The sequence below is a fragment of the Chaetodon auriga genome, chromosome 6 (genome assembly GCF_051107435.1).
Source record: "Chaetodon auriga isolate fChaAug3 chromosome 6, fChaAug3.hap1, whole genome shotgun sequence".
Classification (NCBI taxonomy): Eukaryota; Metazoa; Chordata; class Actinopteri; order Chaetodontiformes; family Chaetodontidae; genus Chaetodon; species Chaetodon auriga.
In genome coordinates, this window is record NC_135079.1 from 662,501 (window position 1) to 684,924 (window position 22,424).

The 22,424-nt window shown below is 49.5% G+C and overlaps 3 protein-coding genes across 7 annotated transcripts in view; 1 reads left to right on the forward strand and 2 right to left on the reverse strand.

Moving 5' to 3' along the window:
- fcsk (fucose kinase) overlaps positions 1-7,737 on the reverse strand; it is a 12,318-nt gene extending 4,581 nt beyond the window's left edge. For all 3 annotated transcript variants that reach the window (XR_013077250.1, XM_076732495.1, XM_076732494.1), the window contains exons 1-16: positions 7,392-7,737; positions 6,524-6,675; positions 6,321-6,371; positions 5,914-6,039; positions 5,757-5,829; positions 5,465-5,562; positions 5,205-5,285; positions 4,859-4,978; positions 3,829-4,000; positions 3,565-3,671; positions 3,374-3,475; positions 2,828-3,001; positions 1,421-1,494; positions 616-971; positions 204-438; positions 1-117 (exon numbers count right to left, since the gene is read on the reverse strand). The exon at positions 1-117 is cut by the window's left edge and continues 50 nt beyond it. Coding sequence is in view for 2 of the 3 variants with exons in the window: in XM_076732495.1 (XP_076588610.1) it covers positions 1-117; positions 204-438; positions 616-971; positions 1,421-1,494; positions 2,828-3,001; positions 3,374-3,475; positions 3,565-3,671; positions 3,829-4,000; positions 4,859-4,978; positions 5,205-5,285; positions 5,465-5,562; positions 5,757-5,829; positions 5,914-6,039; positions 6,321-6,371; positions 6,524-6,675; positions 7,392-7,464 (2,111 nt within the window). In the remaining variant the exon portion in view is untranslated. The remainder of the gene's footprint in view (positions 118-203; positions 439-615; positions 972-1,420; positions 1,495-2,827; positions 3,002-3,373; positions 3,476-3,564; positions 3,672-3,828; positions 4,001-4,858; positions 4,979-5,204; positions 5,286-5,464; positions 5,563-5,756; positions 5,830-5,913; positions 6,040-6,320; positions 6,372-6,523; positions 6,676-7,391) is intronic.
- A 466-nt stretch (positions 7,738-8,203) lies between these two features.
- On the reverse strand, positions 8,204-11,359 carry pclaf (PCNA clamp associated factor). Its single transcript, XM_076732508.1, has 4 exons — positions 11,223-11,359; positions 10,193-10,276; positions 9,903-10,083; positions 8,204-8,668 (listed from the first exon to the last, which is right to left on the reverse strand). The coding sequence occupies exons 1-4, from the start codon at positions 11,266-11,268 to the stop codon at positions 8,626-8,628; spliced, it is 354 nt and encodes a 117-aa protein (XP_076588623.1). The 5' UTR covers positions 11,269-11,359; the 3' UTR covers positions 8,204-8,625.
- An 864-nt stretch (positions 11,360-12,223) lies between these two features.
- nedd1 (NEDD1 gamma-tubulin ring complex targeting factor) lies at positions 12,224-22,241 on the forward strand. 3 transcript variants are annotated; one of them, XM_076732075.1, is made up of 16 exons: positions 12,224-12,338; positions 13,419-13,562; positions 14,050-14,144; positions 14,295-14,411; positions 14,605-14,745; positions 14,989-15,218; positions 15,382-15,583; positions 15,732-15,855; positions 16,008-16,136; positions 18,227-18,277; positions 18,368-18,457; positions 19,108-19,274; positions 19,406-19,598; positions 21,122-21,263; positions 21,357-21,423; positions 21,631-22,241. In XM_076732075.1, the coding sequence occupies exons 2-16, from the start codon at positions 13,427-13,429 to the stop codon at positions 21,733-21,735; spliced, it is 1,989 nt and encodes a 662-aa protein (XP_076588190.1). In that variant the 5' UTR covers positions 12,224-12,338; positions 13,419-13,426; the 3' UTR covers positions 21,736-22,241. The 3 variants fall into 3 exon arrangements, with proteins under 3 accessions (XP_076588190.1, XP_076588189.1, XP_076588191.1); XM_076732074.1 differs by having other exon boundaries at positions 16,005-16,136; positions 21,631-22,218; XM_076732076.1 differs by lacking the exons at positions 19,406-19,598; positions 21,122-21,263; positions 21,357-21,423; positions 21,631-22,241 and having other exon boundaries at positions 16,005-16,136; positions 18,762-19,252.
- Positions 22,242-22,424: the final 183 nt, after the last annotated feature.

Sequence of the window (22,424 nt, forward strand, 5' to 3'; positions counted from 1 at the left end):
GGCGGGACCTTACCCTGGCCGATGGAGATGAACCTCTGCGATGACATCACAGCTTGTCGTAGAAGCACCTGTCCGGCGCCCTCGTAGTGCCGTGCCGCCCGAACCAGCAGGTCTGGCCTGCAGGGGGCGGTCACAGAGTCAATGTCCGCCAAACTGCATGAAAACACTGAGAAAGAAGCTGAGCAGGTGAGCGTCACCCTCACCTGCTGAGCCAGTGCTCTCTCTGCGCAGCCAGGGCCTGGACTCCGCCCCTCAGGTTACCCTCCTCCAGCAGGAAATAGGCGGGGCTCCAGGCCTCGTTAGCGGCCGGGCCGCTCCTCAGGCCTCCCCTCCCCCCCGCCATGCACACCAACACATCGGCAATACAGGAGAGACAGCGAGCGGCCACGCCCAGCTCTGCACCTGACTCCGCCCCCTGCTCGCCGCTTCCTGCTGCAACTGAAAGACGAGAAACAGGAAGTTAAAAAAAAACAGGAAGTTAATAAATAACAATGTTGAACAGATGAAGCTCGGCTGCGCGTCGCTGCAGAGTATTTGTACACTGTGGTAGTACTACTTTTACTTCAGTTACAGATCTGAGTACTTGCTCCACAACTGCAGGTAACCGTGACTCACTGCTGTCCAGCGTCTCCAGCAGCGCCTCCTGCTGGCCTCCCAGCACCGCCGCCCTGAAGAACGGGAGGAGGCAGACATCTGCGCGACTCCTCAGGGCGTCAGTCACTCTCCTCCTCCCTGCCAGGAACAGTAACTCCTCCCTCCACTGCAGTTCCGCCTCCTGGTGGGTGAGGGACATCACCTCCTTCAGTGAGAGCCTCCACGCCTCCCTCCACCTCCTCACACAGCCGCCCCCCCCCAGCAGCCAGCCAACGCCTCCCTGCAGAGCCACAGCACCTCCTCTGGGGTGGAGGACTGGGAAGAGACGAGCCTCCAGGAGGCAGCGCCGTTCTCCTCTGACCCACAACTCCTCCGGCCTGAGAGGAGAGAGGAGGAGGAGGAGAGGAGAGAGGCGGAGGAGAGGAGGAGGAGGAGGAGGAGAGGAGGAGAGGAGGAGAGAGGAGAGACGAGAGAGGAGAGGAGGAGAGGAGGAGAGAGGGGGAGGAGAGAGGAGAGAGGAGAGGAGGAGAGGAAAGATTTTTTTTAGTCTAATTTCAACTTTTCTTACAATTAAGTACTATTTTAAATATTCATTGAACATTAATAAAATAAATACTTTAAAAGTTACTTTTTACTCGTACTTAAATATTTATGTGACTTTTCTAAAGTTTAAAAATATTTGACTTGTTCGTTAAAGGGTCAGTTTGTCTCGTTAAGAGGAAAGAAGACAACTTCATTTTTTACAGCGCTGAGAAACATCGACGCTAAAAGAAGTTCAGAGGTCAAATCAAATTCATGTCTAAGGTCAAAGGTCAGCTGGTCCTACTGGATTCCTGTTCTGCTGAAGAAGACGCTCCACTTCTGGTTGAGGAAGGAGGCGCTGCTGTCATCAGAGGAGACCTGTGGAGAGGAGGAGGAGGAGGAGGAGGAGGAGGAGGAAGAGGAAGAGGAAGAGGAAGAGGAAGAGGAGGAGGAGGAGGAAGAGGAGAAGGAGGAGGAGGAGGATGAGGAAGAGGGAGGAGAATGAGGAGGAGGAGGAGGAAGAGGAAGAGGAGGAGGAGGAGGATGAGGAAGAGGAGGAGGAGGAGGAGGAGGAAGAAGAGGAGGAGGAGGAGGAGGATGAGGAAGAGGAGGAGGAGGAGGAGGAGGAGGAGGAAGAGGAGAAGGAGGAGGAGGATGAGGAAGAGGAGGAGGAAGAGGGAGGAGGAGGAGGAGGAGGAGAGAGGAGAGGAGGAGGAGGATGAGGAGGAGGATGAGGAAGAGGAAGAGGAGGAGGAGGAGGAAGAGGAGAAGGAGGAGGAGGAGGAGGAGGATGAGGAGGAGGAAGAGGAGGAAGAGGATGAGGATGAGGAGGAGGAGGAGGAAGAGGAAGAGGAGGAGGAGGAGGAAGAGGAGGAGGAGGAAGAGGAGAAGGAGGAGGAGGATGAGGAAGAGGAGGAGGAAGAGGGAGGAGGAGGAGGAGGAAGAGGAAGAGGAGGAGGAGGAGGAAGAGGAGGAGAGGAGGAGAGAGGAGAGGAGGAGGAGGATGAGGAAGAGGAAGAGGAGGAGGATGAGGAAGAGGAAGAGGAGGAGGAGGAGGAAGAGGAGAAGGAGGAGGAGGAGGAGGAAGAGGAGGAGGATGAGGAGGAGGAAGAGGATGAGGAGGAGGAAGAGGAAGAGGAAGAGGAGGAGGAGGAGGAGGATGAGGAGGAGGAGGAAGAGGAAGAGGATGAGGATGAGGAGGAGGAAGAGGAAGAGGAAGAGGAGGAGGAGGAGGAGGATGAGGAGGAGGAGGAAGAGGAAGAGGATGAGGATGAGGAGGAGGAAGAGGAAGAGGAAGAGGAGGAGGAGGAGGAGGAGGAGGAGGAGGACGTCAGCGAAGCTACAAACGTTCAGCTCTTCTCCTGACCATCAGAACATCAGTTTACCTGAACTCTCTTTTCTTTTCTTTTCTTTTCTTTCTTTTTTTTGTTTTGTTTTGTTTTCTTTCTTTTTTCTTTCTTTTTTCTTTTCTTTCTTTTCTTTCTTTTTTCTTTTCTTTTTTCTTTTCTTTTCTTTCTTTTTTCTTTTCTTTCTTCTCTTTTCTTTTCTTTTCTTTTCTTTCTTTTTCTTTTCTTTTCTTTTCTTTCTTTTTTCTTTTCTTTTCTTTTCTTTCTTTTCTGTCTTTGAACCCTTTAGTTTGTTTCATACTCAGATGATGAAGATCATGAGAGAAGTCTGAAAGCTCTGGAAAATTCTTTGTCAGTGTCTGTACCTCGAGGTCGTCCTGCGCTCCCGTCACCGTGTACACCTTCAGCTTCAGCTCGCCCAGCTCGATGCCGCGTCCCTGGATGATGATGTCATCGGCCAGCGACAGCTGCCTGATGTGCTGTGATGTCATCAAGCCGAGACCCGACAGCAAACAACCTGATGGGACTTCCAGAGGACCCTGATGGAGAGGTCAAAGGTCACGACAAGGGTGAAGTAACAGCAGGGCCAGAGGAAGTATTCACATCCTTTACCATGAAAGTACTGATACTACACGGAAGAATACTCTGTTACAAACAGATTAACTCTGACAGATTAACTGTCACAGATTAGTTAAACTGACAGATGAACTGATGCTCCAGCGCTCTGAGGTGAAACGACTTCCTGTAAATGGAGTCTGGTTCCTCTGAACGCGATGATGTCACAGCTACTCAAACAAAGACCAGCTGTCCTTTGACGGACAGGTGTGCTGAAACTTTGCTGAAACGTTTGCAGACTCTTTGAGGACAAAGAAACACTCTGATTGGACGCTGAGTAGCGGTGACTTCCTGACCTGTAGGTGGCAGTGTTGCACCACCGCTCCGGTCGCCACGGTAACGTCTCCCTCCAGGACGCAATTGATGACTCGGCCTCCTTCGGCCAATCCGCCGTCTCTCTGAGGACAGACAGGAAGTCAGGTGGCGTTAGTGATGCTGCACAGAGACACTCCGATGACGCTGCGTGAGGCGGAGCAGGAAGTGTCACCTGGATGTGAGACAGAGCGTTTCTGTCTGTCCAATCACGGCTCAGCCGCTCGACGTGCTGCTTTCCAGACAGAGTCAGGTAGTCATAGCGACCGCCAGGGATGTACTCTGTCAGAGCGAAGTACAGGTGAGGACACGCAGTAATACTACAGCGTACAAATACTTACAGGACGAAGAAGACAAGATGGACCGCAGCGTCCACAGGGGGACGTAAGAGACGAGTCAGACCGGTCCGAGGAGGGACGGGACGGACGGAGACACTCACCCAGTCTGAGCGGAGTCCCTCTGAGGATCCTCCACAGCTCCGCCCTGCCGCCCCTCACCGCCGCCCCCTGTGGTCCGACAGCAGAACTGCAGCCGGCTCTGTCCTCACTCACAAACTGATCCTGGGTCAGATCTGAGCAGAGACACTTCAAGACGTCCAGGAACAAAGAGATCTGAGGATGAAGACGAAGGACATTTCTACGTCTGCGTCCCTGTGATCATTTCTAAACGAGACAAATCAGGACGAACGTTCAAAGACAAGTCGAATGAGCCAAAACGCCAGAAGACAGACACGAAGTATTCAGCAGTACTGGAAGAAGGTCTGAGACATTTGGCTCAAAATACCAAGTGAAAGTACAGCAGTACAGTCAGCGTCACGCAGTGAAAGTACTGCAGTACAGTCAGCGTCACGCAGTGAAAGTACTGCAGTACAGTCAGCGTCACGCAGTGAAAGTACAGCAGTACAGTCAGCGTCACGCAGTGAAAGTACTGCAGTACAGTCAGCGTCACGCAGTGAAAGTACAGCAGTACAGTCAGCGTCACGCAGTGAAAGTACTGCAGTACAGTCAGCGTCACGCAGTGAAAGTACAGCAGTACAGTCAGCGTCACGCAGTGAAAGTACTGCAGTACAGTCAGCGTCACGCAGTGAAAGTACTGCAGTACAGTCAGCGTCACGCAGTGAAAGTACTCCAGTACAGTCAGCGTCACGCAGTGAAAGTACAGCAGTACAGTCAGCGTCACGCAGTCAAAGTACTGCAGTACAGTCAGCGTCACGCAGTCAAAGTACTGCAGTACAGTCAGCGTCATGCAGCAAAATGTCAGAGCAGCATGTTACCGGTGGAGCTGCTGCAGGTGGAGGTACTTTAAATACTTCATGTACTTTGTGTAGTTTAGGCCAGTGGGGCCAAACCAAAGTATAAAGTACCCTAAACTTGAAACACTCAAAGTACAAATACTTCAAAGCTGTACTTAAGTACAGTGCTTGTGAAAATGTACTTCCTACCACTGACACTGCTTCTTCCCACGTGTACCTGGAGGGGCGGAGCTCCAGAGTCCAGGCCCAGGTAGGTGCAGCCGTCCAGAGGAGGAGAGACGTGAGTCTGCAGCAACTTCTCTGATACAGACCTGCTGAAGAAGACTGGACCTGAGACCTGCACAGAGGGACAGACAGAGGGACAGACAGAGGGACAGAGACACAGAGGGACCATTCAGGCAGCTTCACGCTCGTCTGCTCAGTTTGTCTGTTTGACATCAAATCTCTGAAACAACCGACGCTCAGACGACCGTGAACGCAGCCTGGAATCAGACAAACACCAGAAGAAGAAAACAGGTCTGACAGGAAGTCCACAGTTCTGTTTGACACGAAGGAGGACGCACCAGCGGCACTTTCCCATCAGCCATCACTGCTTGTTCAATCTGCTCCTGTGTCCCCCTGTAGATGATGTCCCTGACCTGACCCTGAGAGACAAAACAAACGCACCCTGAGTCCCACTGCACATTCAACACGATGAGTCACAAAGACGACACGAACAAAACGTCGTTCAAAATGTTACTGAGAAAAAAACCTAGAAATAAAGTAAAACTAAGAATAAATAAAAGCTTAAGTTTGAAAGTTTAAGTTTAAACAAAGCGAGCACCTGCTGGTCGGACAGGTAGACTCCGTGATTGGCTGCGTAGGACACGTCACCTGGTAACGCCAAAACCCGAACGCCAGAGAAACCGTCCCAGGACAAAGCTAGCACACACACACACACACACACACACACACACACACACACATAAACAGACCTGCCAGCAGTCACAAAAGTAGTATTTACAGTTACCACAGTCCAAAGAGACATTTGTAGTACTCTCAGATGTATGCAGTATATGCAGTACATGTACAGAGCAGTACTCCACCCTTGGTAAACGACAACTGACCACACTAACCGAAGTCCGGAGGGATGGTGAGGATCATGTCGGTGCTGCAGACCCAGACACCAGCAGGAGAACCAGGACAGACCTGCAGGATTATAACATGTGAGTATCACGTTCACGTTCACGTCAAGTCCTCCACCAGCAGCAGCTGATCAGGGACTCAGCACACCTGGTTACTGAGGCAGTCCAGCAGCAGGTCCACACAGCAGACCGGGGCCTGGACTCTCTGCTCAGGTTTCTCCACCGGCAGCCAGCAGAAGGCTCTGCTGCAGGAGCTCCAGGGGAAGTCTCGACCCTGCAGGAGGACAAGACATCTGCAGGACTGAAGACCACAAACATCTGCAGGACTGAAGACCACAAACATCTGCAGAGGTCAACGTGCTGCTAGTCTGACACAGGAAGTGGCCATTGGCTGATTACGTCAGCTCCTTCTCTCATGTCTACTGTCGCTTGTGGCCCTGTGAGCTAACGGTCTGGATCGTTCAGGTGAAGGTCTGCCTGCTTCTTCCACCACGAGTCCCACAACGGCAAAACAAAGAGTGGACACACGTGAGACCAAAGTGCTGCTGGACTCACCGTGTGGAGGATGAGGATGTGAGCATCATCCAGGACGTCTGCTGTGACCACCTGAGGAAAGACAACACGTCAGTAACCTTAAGTTAATAAGTTCAGTTAAGTTAAGATAATACACTGAACATCTCTGGGTTCTGGACGGCTGGTCAAACAACACGAGACGTATGAAGACACCTTGAGCTGTGGACATGTCCAGTTTAACTCACCGTGTGTCCCGCTCTGTTGCTCAGGTGTTCAGCGGCGACCAGCAGAGCATTCAGCGTCGCCCCCCCGCTGCCCAGCGGCTCCTGGCGGTCCCGCACTGTCAAAACCAACGCACCCTGAGAGAGAGAGCCACGCTGCTGCCGCAACTCCAGCTCTGACACACACACACACACACACACACACACACAGACACACACACAGACAGACACACACACAGACAGACACACACAGACACACAGACAGACAGACACACACACAGACAGACAGACACACACACACACACACAGACCCACACACACACACACACACAGACCCACACACAGACAGACAGACAGAGACACACACACATACACACACACACAGACACAGACACAGACACACACACACACACAGACAGACAGACAGACAGACAGACACACACACACACACACACACACACACACACACACACACAGTGGAGTTTGGGATGTTTGAATGTTCCAGCGGTGGATGAAGTATTTGGATCTTTTACTGAAGTAAAAGTAGTATTACTACAGTGTACAAATACTCCTACAGTCCTGCAGTCACAATGTTACTGTGTTATTAGAGAATGGAGTGCAGTACCTGAGTAAAAGTACTCCGTTCCATTCCAACACCTTTTGTATTTTTTCCTAAACTTTCAGATGAGGTAAATATAGGAATAATTAAAGTGAACCACGCGTGAAATACTGATTCCACCTGAAGTTAAACTGCGTAACGTTGTTCGTTAATCTCAGATTAAGAGAAATACTCTGAAGACAGACGTCCTCTCTGTCCTCCAGCGCCACCCTCGGGCCTCTGCGTGTAGCTGCAGAGGACTCAAAGATCGTCGAGGGAGCAGATGCTCCTCACCTCTCTGGAAGGAGTAGACGCTGTCTTTGTGTTGGCAGGTCAGGACGACCACCGTCCACCTGAAGCCGGACATCTTCCGACGGCTCGTCTCTGCTCAGAGTCCTCCGCCCGCCGCGCAGGTCATCACGAACACCGAGAAGCCGAGAAACCAGGACCGCGAAACCAAGAGGGCTCACTTCTGACTGCAGCGGGGCGGGGTTAGCAGGTCAGCAGAGAGGAGTAAAACGAACGGACCCTGAAAAGCTTCACCTGCTGCGGACGTTCAATGAAATGTGGTTAAATTCAGACGAAGTCGCCTGTTTGTTGATTCCTCGGTCTCCTCACGTCCACTTCCGTGTGACGTACAAGGAAACTACAAACGAAGGCGGGCTCGTGACGTCACTGTGGAGCGCGGGGACGGACTTTGGTGCCACACGTGACCCCATTTACGGCTTTATTGTGTACATCAGAACCACTTTTGGCCTGTGAAGCCTGTCAGACACGACTGAGGGAGAAGCCCAACCCGGAAGTTTTCACTTCCTGTTTCCGGTTCCTTCCGGTTTCTTTTTTGTTTGGTTTCAGTGGGACAACAGACTGAACGGAGACGCTGCAGTCTGTCCAACACAAACACATTCAAACACTGAGAGACAGAAGACAGACAAACTGACCTGAGATCAGCTCAGAGTCAGTATGTTTCATGTTCTTCCTCATCAGCTTCATTGATTTCTGTAAATATCTCTTTTTGTGAATCTGACGCAGCAACACGTCTCACAGACTGGGAAAGACGTGGAACACCTGTTTGGAACGCTCCACAGGTGAACAGGCTGGTTTGAGGACACCTGGACTCGGACGTTCTGTTCTCTGATCATGAATGAAAACAGCAGCACGAAAAGTCAAAGTTTCACCCTGAACATTTATTTATCTGACGATCAATTAATGTTAAAATGTGTATGTTTATATGAAGCTTCATGTCAGAATGTTTCCTGCAGTTAGAATCAAGTGTTTGTCCATAACCCCCCTCTTTAAAGGTCAGTGGATCTGATGAGAAACGGTTCCACTCTGAGACGTTCTCACGGGTCTAAAAGCCTTCACACGAACATCAAAGATGAAAGTCTCCAGATTAAAAACATAAAACGTTTAATGAACTATACAAAGTGAATTCCTCAGAAATTATGTACAGATTTACACCAAAATGACAGGAAGCAAGTGTGGAGGCAGCAAATCAGACCCCCAGTCCAACAGCCATTCTCCACCTTCAGTCTTCATCCTCCTCATCCTCAGCAGGCAGCGGTCTGGACCTGCAGACACAAAACCAGTCGGGTCAGAGGACAAAGACGCTGCGCTCGCTGTCCATCGGTCGGATCAATGAAGTTCAGCTGAAACATTCCTTCATCAAACTTCACATGTAGACACGTTCTTCATCACCGATGGTCCGGAGACCAGAGCTCGTTCAGTCCACTCAGCTGTCAGGCAGTCAGTCAGTCTGTCAGTCAGTCAGTCAGTCTGTCAGTCAGTCCATCAGTCTGTCCGTCAGTCTGTCAGTCCATCAGTCTGTCCGTCAGTCTGTCGTTTCTACAAAACCCTTCAACACATAAACAATGAAAATCTAGAATAAAATCTCAGTTATGATGGAATCCAGGAAACTCCAGAGAGATTAAACTACACGTCTTCAAACGTCATCGTGACCTTGACTGTCGGACCAGGACGACCCTGATGAGGTTCACGCCGCCATTTCAGCCATCGCCATAACACAGGGCGGTAACTTGACCGTCTCAGAAACTGTCCTCAGTGAGACTCAGACCCTGAACTCTGACGAGCCTCGAGCACCTGCGTCGTCTTCAGGTGAAGACAGACACGGGAGACACCAGCAGAGGCTGCTGGGAAATGTTTGACCTTTGAACTGATCCTGAATCAGTGGGAGCGGCGCGCAGATGTTAACCTCCGAGTCCGTCCACGACCAAACCGGTGCAGTGAGTCTAGAGACGAAACGTCGCTCAGTTCTGCTGAATAGAAATCTGATTGATACGATTAAAGACAAACTATGATTCTACTTTAGAGCTGCAACGACTCGTCGATCAATCGATCGATCTCCAGTTTCAGATTGTCAGGTGTCAGACACCGAACGTGTTCATGTTCTGACAGCTGAACTGAGAGATGAGATGAATTCAAGCTGTTCGCTGGACGCTCGATGATGGTCAACACGTCGAGTCTTCAACAAACAGCTTCAATAAAATCTCTTAAGATAAACCTCCGGCTGCAGCGTTTTAACTGGATTCACTGCTTTTCTTTATCTTCAGGTTTTGTTCTGCTGGTTGGACAAAAACAACCTGACTGTGTTTCTGCCGTCTCCCAACACTTTACAGGCCAGCTGATAATCAGCGAATCACAAATAATCAGCTGACTAACTGACAACAAACTAGACAATCTGATCAGCTCCAGAAGAAAACCTGAAAGCATCGACTCCAAATCACCGGATTCAGAATTTAAGAGACGAAACCTGCAGATAACGTGACTTAAAGCAGGCGGACATACTTCCTGCTGGCCTTGGACATCCCGCTGCCTCCAGCCTCTTCGTCGTCCTCTACCTCCCGGGGCCTCTGGTTCTCCTTCTCGGGCTTCCTCGGGGGACCACCGAAGAAGTCTCCGATGCCCTTCTGCCAGGTGGGCGTGGGACGGGGACACACCGGGTTACCACCTGCATATTTGCTCTTTGCTGTGAATAAAAAAACCAAACAAAAACACCATCGTCTCAGTATCAACTCCATCATAATGTGCACGGTAGATATTCTGGGATGTTGTCGTCAGGGCTGGTGGAGACTGACCAGGTGTGGAGCACTGGCTGCTGGAGGACGAGGAATTGGCTGAACTGGAGCCCAGAGACTTCCGGGGTGCAGAAGCTGCAACAGCTGCAAACACAAACACACACATGACTGGATGTGTCTTCAAACTGGACGCAGGACAGACATGTCTGAAGAGACAAACAATAAGAACCAGTCTGATCAGACTTCATTGCGCCCTGTTGAGGAGCGTGGGAGAAAAGCACAGCACAGTTTAGGTATTACACAAAAACCGAGTTAAATGAGGAAATGAAGCAGCTGCAGAGCGAAAATGTTCGCCGGCCTCTGCATGAACGGAGTCTCAATGAAGGGATATTTAAGATGTGTTTTAACGCCTGGGCCAAGTTTTAAAAGATCGTTTTTTGATTAATTTGAGTACTGAACGGCAGATCAGTTCGTGCCGAAGTTACCAGAGGATCCCTTCGGTTGAAGAAATATTGTCCTTCATGTCCTCTCACACATAAGCCGTCGACAAAAAGCAATAAGGCGTTGAATTCTATAACTCCTTAATGGGGGTTGGTGCGAAGTCCGCACAAAGACGCACTGCGGCGCTCAAATCTGGCGCCAGTTTGCAGAAAGAAAGACACACCTTCTGGAAACGACCACGAAAAATGTTCACTCATCAGACGGGATAATACTAAACTGTAACTACGGTTTTTGATAACAAGACTTAAGTTTATTTCTTTAAGACATTTCTTCGGCTGTTCACGACAAATCAATAACTCAGCCTCCGTGTTGGCGGGAGGCTGCTGTTGGAAAGACTAACGGCAGTTCTGGCTGTGACCAGGCGACATGTGCCTGTTATCCTGACATCCTGGCTAATATTTCTGTTCATAAAAACTCGAATCATTTACGTCAAAGGACTCTTCAGGGGAAACAGCTATCTTACACTGCCCGCTTTGTTTGGCAGTACGACCCGGGCCCGCCAGACTACCTGGCAAAACAGCGATGCCCAGGCACAAATGAGCTATTTCATGTTAAATTCGTAATAAATGTCTGGACTGTGTTACTGTACCTTTTCTGTATGATCCGGGAACACTGTCGGCTTTAGTCCTGACCATGTTGGTAGCGACCTATAATATGTTTCAACACCAACTACACAGACCACAGTGAAAGAAGCGAAGCGTCCCGCCTTGGTTTAAAAAGAAGAGCGGATGGGGCGGGAGTTTTCTTCTTCTGTGTCTTCTATTCTGGTCGCACAGATTTCGTGTGCCCTCTAGAGGCAGAGCGAGTCGTTCACCAATCAGAAGATCCCCTTATTCCAAGAAGTCTTTCCTACTTCCTCATATTTTCTCTCTACTTCAACACGTGGAGCCCAGTTTGCACCCTGATTTATATTATTAAAACTATCCTAATGAATTAATCACTGCATATCAGCATCCTGTGGTAACAGAGACCGATGACAACCATCTGTAAGTGGCAGGTGATCAGGACCACAAGGCCAAGAGGCTGCCTGAAGCAGGGTGACAGATATCAATCCAGTGCTGGAGAAACAGCTGTTGAGCTGTTACTGGGATTCCCAGGTTATGCTTGCCAGACAATCACGCCTTGGCTGATTGTTTTACAGCACTCACTCACAATGTTTGCAGTAACATGAGTAAAATTAAAGTTTTAATCAGGAACAAAAACAACTTCAGTTGCAAACGTCAAAACAGAGGACATTTAATTGTCTTTTTAATGAGTTAATACCTTTGAAGAAAGTGCTGAAATACTTGAATGTATTTTTCAATCCATTTAAGATTAATTCATTATTTCTTGATTATTTGTGTAGCCATGTTGCCACATGTTTTACGCAGATGTGCTTGTGTTGAGCAGCTTAGTTCACATACAGCTCTCATTACATGTTGTTAGCTCATTTTCATGAAGCTGACGGGTTTTCTAAAGGTATGCATTGACATTCAATCAGTTCACTTCATTTTGTGATTGAAAGTTAATGTTACAGCTCAGTATTTGCGCTGTTTTTATTTCTAATTTATTGTATTTGATAACAAAGTTCACTTCTGTAATAAAGTCAAAGAACTTTCTACTTTTTGTCCCTCCTGGTTGTCCGTAGTGGCGGTTTATTGGCTGCGGGCGGCTCACAAAACAAACCAGCTTCAACAAGTTATCCGTCTTTAACTTATCGTTCAGGGTGAGTGTGACATGTTTTACTGAAGAGCCTCAAACTTTTGAATCGTTTCTGATAAGTTTTTGCTTGTTTTGTGTTGTTTAACCCGATTTCAAGGCTGTTTGGTAACTTTAAGAGCTGCTGTGGCTAATTTAGTGTTCCGCTGTTGAAGCTAGCGCTGACGTTAACTGTTAGCTAAAGCTAACTAACTTCACCGGCTGTTAGCCAGACTGACGGTTAGCGACCACCGGCTCATCAGGTGCTCCTGTTCCTCCTGAATGAAGCGTGAACTAGTGAACTGGATGCTGGTGTTTTTAAAGATGTGATAGTTTTCCTCTCCTGTTGACGGTCAGTGACTTCAGCTGATCTATCACCGTCACTTCACGTATTACTGTTGTTCATCCACAGTTCAGTCAAAATAAAGGTCTGTCCTGCCAAAAACTGATCGTTCCGTCTGTTTTAAAGGTATTACAACAGGTAAAAATGACCGGTTATAGTTTAGCAGGTGAAATAATGCAGATGATTGCAGAATAGAGCCTTTTTTGTCTTCTGTGTATCTGCGTGTTCGGACTGTTTGATCGAGCAGCTGTAGACCAGAGACCAGGTGATAGGATCACTTTTTGGCATCTGCATTATCTTCTGAAGCAATGACCTGGTGCTTCCGTGTCCCGTTTCTGTCTGTTTATTTTGATTTTATTGATAATCTGTACAGCATACAACCCCTTTTTTCCTTAGACCCACTGTTTGGATATGAAAAGACCCCCCAAAACTTAGTAAAAGACAAGAGGAGAGAGAGGGAGAGAGAGACAGAGGGGGAGAGACAAGGACGACAAAGCTCCAGATCCAGATCCAGTCAGCCAGGACAGAGAGAGGTCTCAGGAGGACTGTTGGTCCAACATAGAGAAGTCTGAGTGAAGAGGGGGGGCGAGGAGGAGACGAGGGGAGACGAGGAGGAGAGACGAGTTAGAGGGAGGCACACAGTTTGGATGTAAGAAGTTTCTATAAGTGATTGAAAAGATCTGTGATCAGAACTGATGACGAGCACTTTCCTGTAATTTGCCTAATTGCTTATTAATTTGAATTTTACCTTTGATGTGTCTCCAGGCGTTGCCATGGAGGACGTGACCCGCCTGGTGTCCACAGGAGACACTGTGAAGATCTGGGATGCTGTTTCCATGGCACCGCTGGAGCAGTTTAACCCACATAGCATCAGCCACCCTGTTGCACAGGCCTGCTGGAGCTCCAACAGTATCCTTCCTGACAGACAGACAGACAGACAGACACGTTTCAATTATCTGTCCATTGAAGGCTGCAGCCAACAGTTCTGTTCATTAATGATTAGTCTGCTGATCTTGATCATCTTTCAGTCTATTAAATGTCAGAGAATTCTGGAAAATCAGTTTCAGTTTATCATCACAGAAAAAAATGTGACTGTTTCACATTATATCTTAAAACATGACTCAAAAGATGAAGTAATTACCCAAATAGTTGCTGTCTGTCTGGGATTGTTTATCTCAATAGTTGAGAAGTTTGTGTCCATCTCACCAAATTCTGTGGCGAAACTCCAAATCAGCAGCACAGCGTGATCCACCTGTGAGGCCGAGACGATTCACTGGGAATCCAGTTTAAACTTCACTGTCATGTGATCTTGTCTAATAGCAGAAAGGTTTGATGAAGCCTGTGTAAACTGGTGCTAGTTGAGTCAGAGCTGAACCAGCCTTGACCAGTTCTTCAGACCAGTACCTGGTGAGTGCCAGCAGCAGTGGAGACAAACTGGTGGTTTCCAGCCTCAAATCCTCTCCTGTTCCAGTGGTGGAACTGGCCGATGGGGTGAGCACACGGCGTTTCTTTCCAGTCACAGAGAGTGTGTGTGTGTGTGTGTGTGTGTGTGTGTGTGTGTGTGTGTGTGTGTGTGTGTGTCACAGCTGTAGTTCAGTCCTCAGCCTCACTGATGACGCCTCTTTTTCATTATCCAATCAGAAAAAACAAACCCGTGTGTGTCTGAGCTCCTCGTCTCAGTTTCTGGTGAGTGGAGGTCTGGATCACTGTGTTCACATCTGGGACCTGAAGACCAAAAGACTGCACCGCTCCCTCAAGGTAAGACCTCACACAGACAGGACAGGACAGAACAGGACAGGACAGGACAGGGGACAGACAGGAGTTAAAGTTGACTAGCAGCTCCTGAGGAGACACAGCGTGCTGCAGGAAAAGGTTTCAGTGTGTTCCCTGTTGAGGATCTTGTGAAGGTTTGACGCGACTCTTGACGTTACAGTATCTCTCTGTCTCTCAGGACCATAAAGAAGAGGTGACCTGTGTGTCCTTTAATGCCAATGACAGCTACATCGCTTCCGGTTCCACCAGTGGAGATCTGGTCCTCCACAGTCTGACCACCAACCTGTCCAGCAAAGCCTTCGGACACGGCAGCAACCAGGTCAGATATCCTGCGTCTCGGTGAGACAGACACTGACAGACACTGCTGCAGCTGCTTCTGCCCTGATGTGTTTACACTGCTCACAGTGGTTTTATTTGTGGCACCACGCCGCAGTTTGAACACCATCGTGACCTTCAGAGATGTCACATGTCTTCAAAATGTTCGGTCTGACCAACAACCTGAAACTCAAAGATAAAACAGAGAAAGCAGAAAAGACTAACAGAACTGCTGTTTGATCCTCAGCCCATCCACGACCTGAGGCTGTCCACGCTGAAGCGCTCCCTGCTGGGCAGCGTTTCCGACAGCGGCACCTTGGTCCTGTGGGACTCCAACACCCAGAAGGAGATCCACGTGTTTGACAGCGCCCACAAAGCCCCGGGCTCCGGCTTGGCCTTCTCCCCCGCCAGCGAACTGCTGGTGGTCAGCGTCGGTCTGGACAAGAAGATCGTCTGCTATGACACGTCCAGCAAGATGTAACTTGACATGTTTTTCCATGATACTCTCTGTGTGACCGAGCACTCGGCTCATCGTCACGTTTAAAGAACCCAGTTTGGTGCTGCGCTCAGTCAGAGTAACGTTATGGTCCTGTGGAGAGCAGCCGTCAGCCGTCCTTAATGTGTGCATGTGTGTCTGCAGTGTCCTGAGGTCCATCCGGGTGGACAGTCCACTGACCTCTGTGGACTTCACTCTGGACGGTACTGGTCTGGTAGTGGGATCCACTCAGGGGAAGATCTATCAGTACGACCTGAGGAACTCCAGCACCCCCACCAGGATCACCGTGGCTCACAAAACCTCCGTCACCTGCCTGCGCTTCCAGAGCAGCTCCAGCAGACACAAGGTGGCAGCGGAGCGAACACAGCACTCACCCTTTGACCAGCTGTGATTGGTCCATATTTCCACCAGGGTTTTCTGTTGGACACTCTGACGTTCAGAGCTGAAGTCTGTAAATCCAACACGTGTTCATCTCTGCTCTCTCTCTTCTCCAGGCCAGTAAACTGGGCTCCACCAAGATCGCCAGCACTAAGAAATCCTCAACCAAGCTGTCGAGCAGCCAGCCAGACCCCGCCCCCAGCGCAGGCCACGCCCCCCACAGGCAGATGACAAGTACAGGTCGGTTCATGTCATCGGTCACTGTGAACGTGGTCAATGGACTGTTCATAGAGCGCTTTCTACTCTGACATCAGATTAATTCATCACAACAGGAATCGTTTGTCATGTGATGGCCACGTTACCTCCAGTGTGACTCGTGTTGTGTCCAGCAGGGGGCGCTGCTGCAGATGTGATGTCACGGGAGGCTGAAGGCCAGCAGGGGGCGGAGCAGCTTCCCGCTATGGAGAAGTTCAGCGGCGTTGGACGAAACAGTCTGGACGTCTTCTCTCCTGCTCGGGAAGGTCAGAATGTGAAGCTTCCTCCACAGCACACAGGGCTTAAAGTATTCCGGCACCGTGCCGGATCTCCGGCGTTTGACTATGATTCAGAAAAAAAAAAACAAACAAAAAAAAAAACTTTCCAGGCCCCTCAAACTGCTACTGTCCAATCCTACGTTAGCAACGGTAACTATAGGTACACATAGTGGTTGAGATCCAGCCACAGTTGATGCTGCGTTCAAGATAACTCGGCGGGAAAAAACGGGCTCTGAATTGTAGAAAATGAATTGAACAATTAATTACAATTAGCGTCAAAGTCGGAAATTACACATATATTCATCTTCGAAAATAAGCATAAATTGCTGCTTCATATGTTTTCAGTGTTCAGCAAATAGTGACAATATGCCACACTTCGTTTTTGTCCGCCAAGTTAACCTGTAGCTTGACCGTTATCTCCGAGTGGTCTTGAACGCAGCATCCAAGCCGACAATTGTTTCACCGAAGAAGTCAGATCAGAAAATGGAAGGTAAATTCATGAAGCCAGGGGAAGACGTGCTAATTGACAACGGCCTTAAGAACAAATGGCGCTGGGCATGGGTAGAAGAAAGGGGTGGAGACGGCAAGCCTTTTGGGAGCTGGTTCCAGAAACTAAGAGAGCCAGGTACTTGTTTCTGTGTGCTGTGCTCAAAGAAGCTAGTGTATGCAACTAGTGGAAAAAAAGTTCTACGACGCCACGCAGGAGACCCCGGCCATAAAGCAGCAGTTCGCGCTCTCCAACATACAAGTCGTTTGCCGGGAGCAACAGCCACAGCTGACGTAGCGGCCCCGATGACTGATCGTATTTGTGACTTGAAAATACGTGTGTGCTCGTTCATTGCGGAACATGATTTATCATTTACAATCGCACAACCGCTCGTAGATCTGTGTAAAAAAGTAGCGGTTGATAAAAATGCTTTGACGAAACTCTCCGTTTCCAATCAGCATGCCAGTTATATGAACACGCATGGCATAGCACCAGAGTTCAAGAAACGTCTGTCTGATAAGCTCAAAGGATGTATGTTTTCTCTGAATGTTGATGAAGCAACCACCCAAAACATGGAAAAAATACTGAATGTAATGGTTCGCTTTTTTGATGATGATGCGGCTAGAGTAATAACACAACATCTTGCAAGCAGGAAAGTTAACATTAGCAGTGCTTCATCACTTATGATGGAACTTAAAGATGTCCTGCAGTGCTATGATCTTGAGTGGAAACAAGTAATCAGTATTCTGTTGAACAATTGTGCTGTCATGAGAGGGAAGAAGGGTGGACTTGAGGCACAAGCGAGGAAAGAAAACCCTCACCTCCACAGTTCACTGTTGCTCTGTAACTGTTTATACATTTTTTGTATAAGTTTCCCCTTACTGAATGAAATGGTTGCTAAATGAATAATTCAAATTAATTAGCCTGACTGTTTCACATGTCCTTGTAACATTATTACCTTTACTTTCTAAAATTCACATTCAAACTGTAGGTCATCTTGTACCCTGCCAAACACAATGCCAAAAAGTTGTTTGCCAAATTGCCTATGGTGTGTATGCGATGGGTCCCCTGCACCCCCACTCCCCAGAAAAAAGTTCAGGCTCAGGATTTTTTTTAACTTTAAGCCCTGCAGCACAGAGCATCCCCACTCAGATCATTAAAGGGACGGACATGACAGGCCCTGCTGCTGCCTCAATTCAGACCACAGAATAAGAACCTGCCGTCACTTTTCCTAGTTCAGAGGTTTTTAACCTGCTCAGGGGGGTTAAGAGGGAGCTGAAGCGGGGTCACAGGGGTGAACTTGAGTCAAAGACTTTGTGTGAGGTGAAGGGGTCAGCTGACGCAGGTGCACCAAGAAACAACAGGAAGTTAGCTGTAGTTTGGCTGCTGATTGGAGCGTCTCTCAGTCAGCAGGTGTAGCTGCAGCAGTGACACACGACTCATTAAGCTGCCATTAAACGTGTGGAAGAACCTGCTGCTCCGAACTGCAGAGTTTCCTGCGGCATCACAGTGAACCAGTCAGAACTTTCTGTACATCCACGAGTTCACTGCTAACAGGAGCTGCTGATTGTCCTTGTGCTGTTTTGTCCAGACTCTCGGACCCTGGGGACGGCTGGAGACACACCGTTTGGAAGGACACACGGTACGGCAGGAAGTCACTCCGACGTTTGACAGAAGCTGGTTTGAACGATGCTGCTGGTTCTGGACTAACTTCAATGCTGTGTCTCCATAGTTACCAGTTTGGAGATGCTGTCCAGAGAAGGGGAGGGTCAGCAGGTCATTGGTCGGGCCAGTCTGGACATCTTCTCCCCAGTCAGAGAAGGTCAGGCTTCTTTCACTCTACTGGTTTCTACTGACAGCAGACCACAGTTAAAGAAGGAGCCCCACTGGTTTCCAGGTGGCGCCGAGTTCTGCTGCATGTTTCAGAGGAGATCTCAGCTCCAGGCTACTTTAGCCGCTGCTAGCATAATGCACACCAATGTTCCACCCAGCAGTCAGTGGTCGAGTTGAATTGTGGGTAAAACGTTTTTGATGAGGAGGAAGAATGTGTGGAATGAAATGGATTTAGACTTTGTGTTAGTTTTAGTGTCAGTTGCACTTCAGATGGAACAACTCACATTGAGAAGGTGTCGCAGGTGTCGCAGGTGTCGCAGGTGTCGCAGGTGTCGAAGGTGTCGCAGGTGTCGAAGGTGTCGAAGGTGTCGCAGGTGTCGAAGGTGTCGCAGGTGTCGAAGGTGTCGAAGGTGTCGCAGGTGTCGAAGGTGTGACAGTCTCTCCTTTCAGCCGCGCTCTGCTGGTCCTGCACACGCAAACAGCTGATTCATGTGGCCGAGTAATCAGTGTTCTCCAGGAGAAATCTACCTGGGAATGCCACGTTTCTGTAATCACCTGTGCTGATGATGGGAAGCAGGTGTCCTTTAAGATGTCCTCTGACTGCATGAGAACACGTCCACAGGTCTTTGTCCTCTTCAGACTCTCATTCAGGGGTCAACTCGCACGGTAAGACTCCGCTGGGAATGCCTCTGGTCGCCTCTGCAGGCCGATGCTACAGCCCGCTGTCCATCTTCCAGACCCCTCCCCCAATCAGAGAGGAGGAGCCAATCCCTGCTGCAGCAGCTGAACCATGTGACTCCAGAAAGGTACTGACCTCTGACCTCTTAGTTTAGAGGTTAAACTACCTTCATGACAACATGAAGTGTACCTGCAGATCGTAGCATTTCATGACGCAGTGTAATGTGACTCGTGATGTAACATTCGTCTTGATTGACAGTCCGACAAGGGCAGCAGCTCCAGCCTAGAGAGGGAGGGTCAGACTCCGCCCACATCATCCCAGCAGACCAATCACAGCCAGCCGGCTTCAACCTTCTTCACTCCGGAGCCTGGCCTCAGGAGAGCAAATGGTATTCAAGCTCAGCTCAGCTACGACTCACCTGTCCAGGGAGCTCCACCCACCGCCACAGCAGGTAAAGCACCGACTGCAGGTCGTGGGTTTGATTCCCACGTGGTGCGTGTGTACCGCTGCTTTTCAGTCCGGCACACAGCACAGACACACTGCTTCTACTGACACGACTCACCTGCTCAGTGCAGGAAGGAGACAAACACCACGCCCACCAACGGCGCCGCCACGATATCAGCTGAGAAAGCTCATTGACACGCAGTGTCCTGTCTGTCTGTCCTGTCTGTCTGTCTGTCCTGTCTCTTTGCCCTGTCTGTCCTGTCTGTCCCGTCTGTCCCGTCTGTCTGTCCTGTCTGTCCCGTCTGTCCTGTCTGTCCTGTCTGTCTGTCTGTCCCGTCTGTCTGTCTGTCTGTCCTGTCTGTCCTGTCTGTCTGTCCTGTCTGTCCTGTCTGTCTGTCTGTCCTGTCTGTCCTGTCTCTTTGCCTTGTCTGTCATGTCTGTCCCGTCTGTCTGTCTGTCCTGTCTGCCCTGTCTGTCCTGCCTGTCCCGTCTGTCTGTCTGTCTGTCCTGTCTGCCTTGTCTGTCATGTCTGTCCTGTCCTGTCTGTCCTGTCCATCCTGTCTGTCCTGTCTGTCTGTCCTGTCTCTTTGCCCTGTCTGTCATGTCTGCCCTGTCTGTCCTGCCTGTCATGTCTGTCCTGTCTCTTTGCCCTGTCTGTCTGTCTGTCTGTCCTGTCTGTCTGTCTGTCTGTCTGTCTGTCCTGTCTGTCCTGTCTGTCTGTCTGTCCTGTCTGTCCTGTCTCTTTGCCTTGTCTGTCATGTCTGTCCCGTCTGTCTGTCTGTCCTGTCTGCCCTGTCTGTCATGTCTGTCCTGTCCTGTCTGTCCTGTCCATCCTGTCTGTCCTGTCTGTCTGTCCTGTCTGTCCTGTCCATCCTGTCTGTCCTGTCTGTCTGTCATGTCTGCCCTGTCTGTCCTGCCTGTCATGTCTGTCCTGTCTCTTTGCCCTGTCTGTCATGTCTGCCCTGTCTGTCCTGCCTGTCATGTCTGTCCTGTCTCTTTGCCCTGTCTGTCTGTCTGTCTGTCTGTCCTGTCTGTCAGCAGTTATAAGACGTCAGAAGCTGAATGAGTTTATTACAGAATCACCTGTTTGACTGTCAGCTGACAGACTCACCTTCAGACCTTCAGACCTGCTGCCTTCAGCTCAGTGTGTCTCCTCTCCGTGCGTCACAGGCGGCACGGCGGCGTGAGTTAATGGAGGCCGGCCGTTGTACAGGAAGTGTTGACACTGAAAAGGAGGCAGAATGACAGAAGTGTATATTTTAGCTGAATTTGGGCACAAAAGTAAGATGTTTGAAACGTGTGAATGAAAAGCGTCGACGGTCATGACGCCAGTCGATCACTGTCCAACAGCCCCAACAGGTAAGATGGTGTTAGCTCACCTGTCAGTCACCTGAATGAACAGAAAAGAAGTTTGCTGGAGTTCAGGGAGTGAACGGTTGTGCTGGGCCGCTGCCTGGTATGTGCGCTGAAACAGGAAGTGTTTGATGAACAGGTGGTTTGTGGTCCTAACGGTCCTACCCGCTCCTTCAGGTCCAGCTCTGTCGGCGGCGGTTTCCTCCTCCCTCTCCCAGAACATCGCAGAGGTGGTGGGACAGGCAGGAGCTGCTCCTCTCACCTCCCTGCAGATCCACTTCATCCAGAACATGATCCACGAGACTCTGGAGGACTTCAGGTTTGTCTCAGAGCACAGAATCAGAGCTATGACACGACTGAGTGGACACATGTAGGATCCTAACGTCTGGGTTTTTGTCCTTCGTCTCTTCAGGGACACCTGTCACAGAGACATTGTCAACCTGCAGGTGGAGATGGTCCGACAGTTTTACATCCAGCTGGTGAGAACAGACGTGTTCCTCCTCCATCGCATCAGTGCTGTCAGTGTCCTGATTGGCTGGATTTCTCCTGTTGTGTGATGAAGAAGCCAGGTTAATGTGTCTCAGGAGACAGGACACTTTCAGTTTGAAACACACCGATGTTTTGTATTTCACGTCTTCTTGAAAGTCTCGTCTGTCCGTCTGACTCGTGTCCATGCTGTGTTCCAGAACGAGATCCACGGTCTGATTGAGAGATACTCGGTGAACGAGTCTCTGGTGGAGGAGATCGAGAGGCTGAAAGAGGAGAACCGCAGGCTGAAGGCCAACTACTGACCCTGTCCTCCAGACATCGTGTGCCCCGAGTCAGCCTCTCAGGCAGCGTCTCCTCCCAGATTGTCCTCCCTCGCCAAGGTTGTGTATAGTTTAGAGATGGTTGTGGTTTGAGTTTGTGTTCTGAGGCGAGAACTTCTTCAGTCAGAGTCCAGCTGGAGAGGACAGTCTGCCTTCTGTGGCCCTTTCTGCTGACTGAAGAGGACGAACGGAGCCGCTGTCTCGTGTCCACGGCTACGTCTCTTCAGTCAGGACGCCACCTGTGCCTCCTGATGCTGTTTTGGAGTTGAGGAACGATCAGATGTTGTAATAAAATGTCCGTCTGAGTCCTCACACTTGTAAAAACGTCTCACTGTGAGACGGACGTTTTCTTACATCATCAGCTGCTGTGAGCGTAGAGCAGCTGCCTGCTTGCTGTGTGCCTCAGACACGTTTTCTTCAGAAACATGTTGTGTAAAGAATAAAGAAGATTCACACTGAGAATAAACAAACTCATTTTGTGTCACTTCAAATGATGAAGCAGCTTTTCTTTGACGTCAACGAGGTGATTTCATCTGTGTGTGTGTGTGTGTGTGTGTGTGTCAAAAACGACACACTGTGTCCACTCACACAGTCCTGAAGCTGACCTTTGACCCCACAAACCTGTCTCCATCTGCAGCTTTTACTTTACTCATATCACAAAATTAATGTCA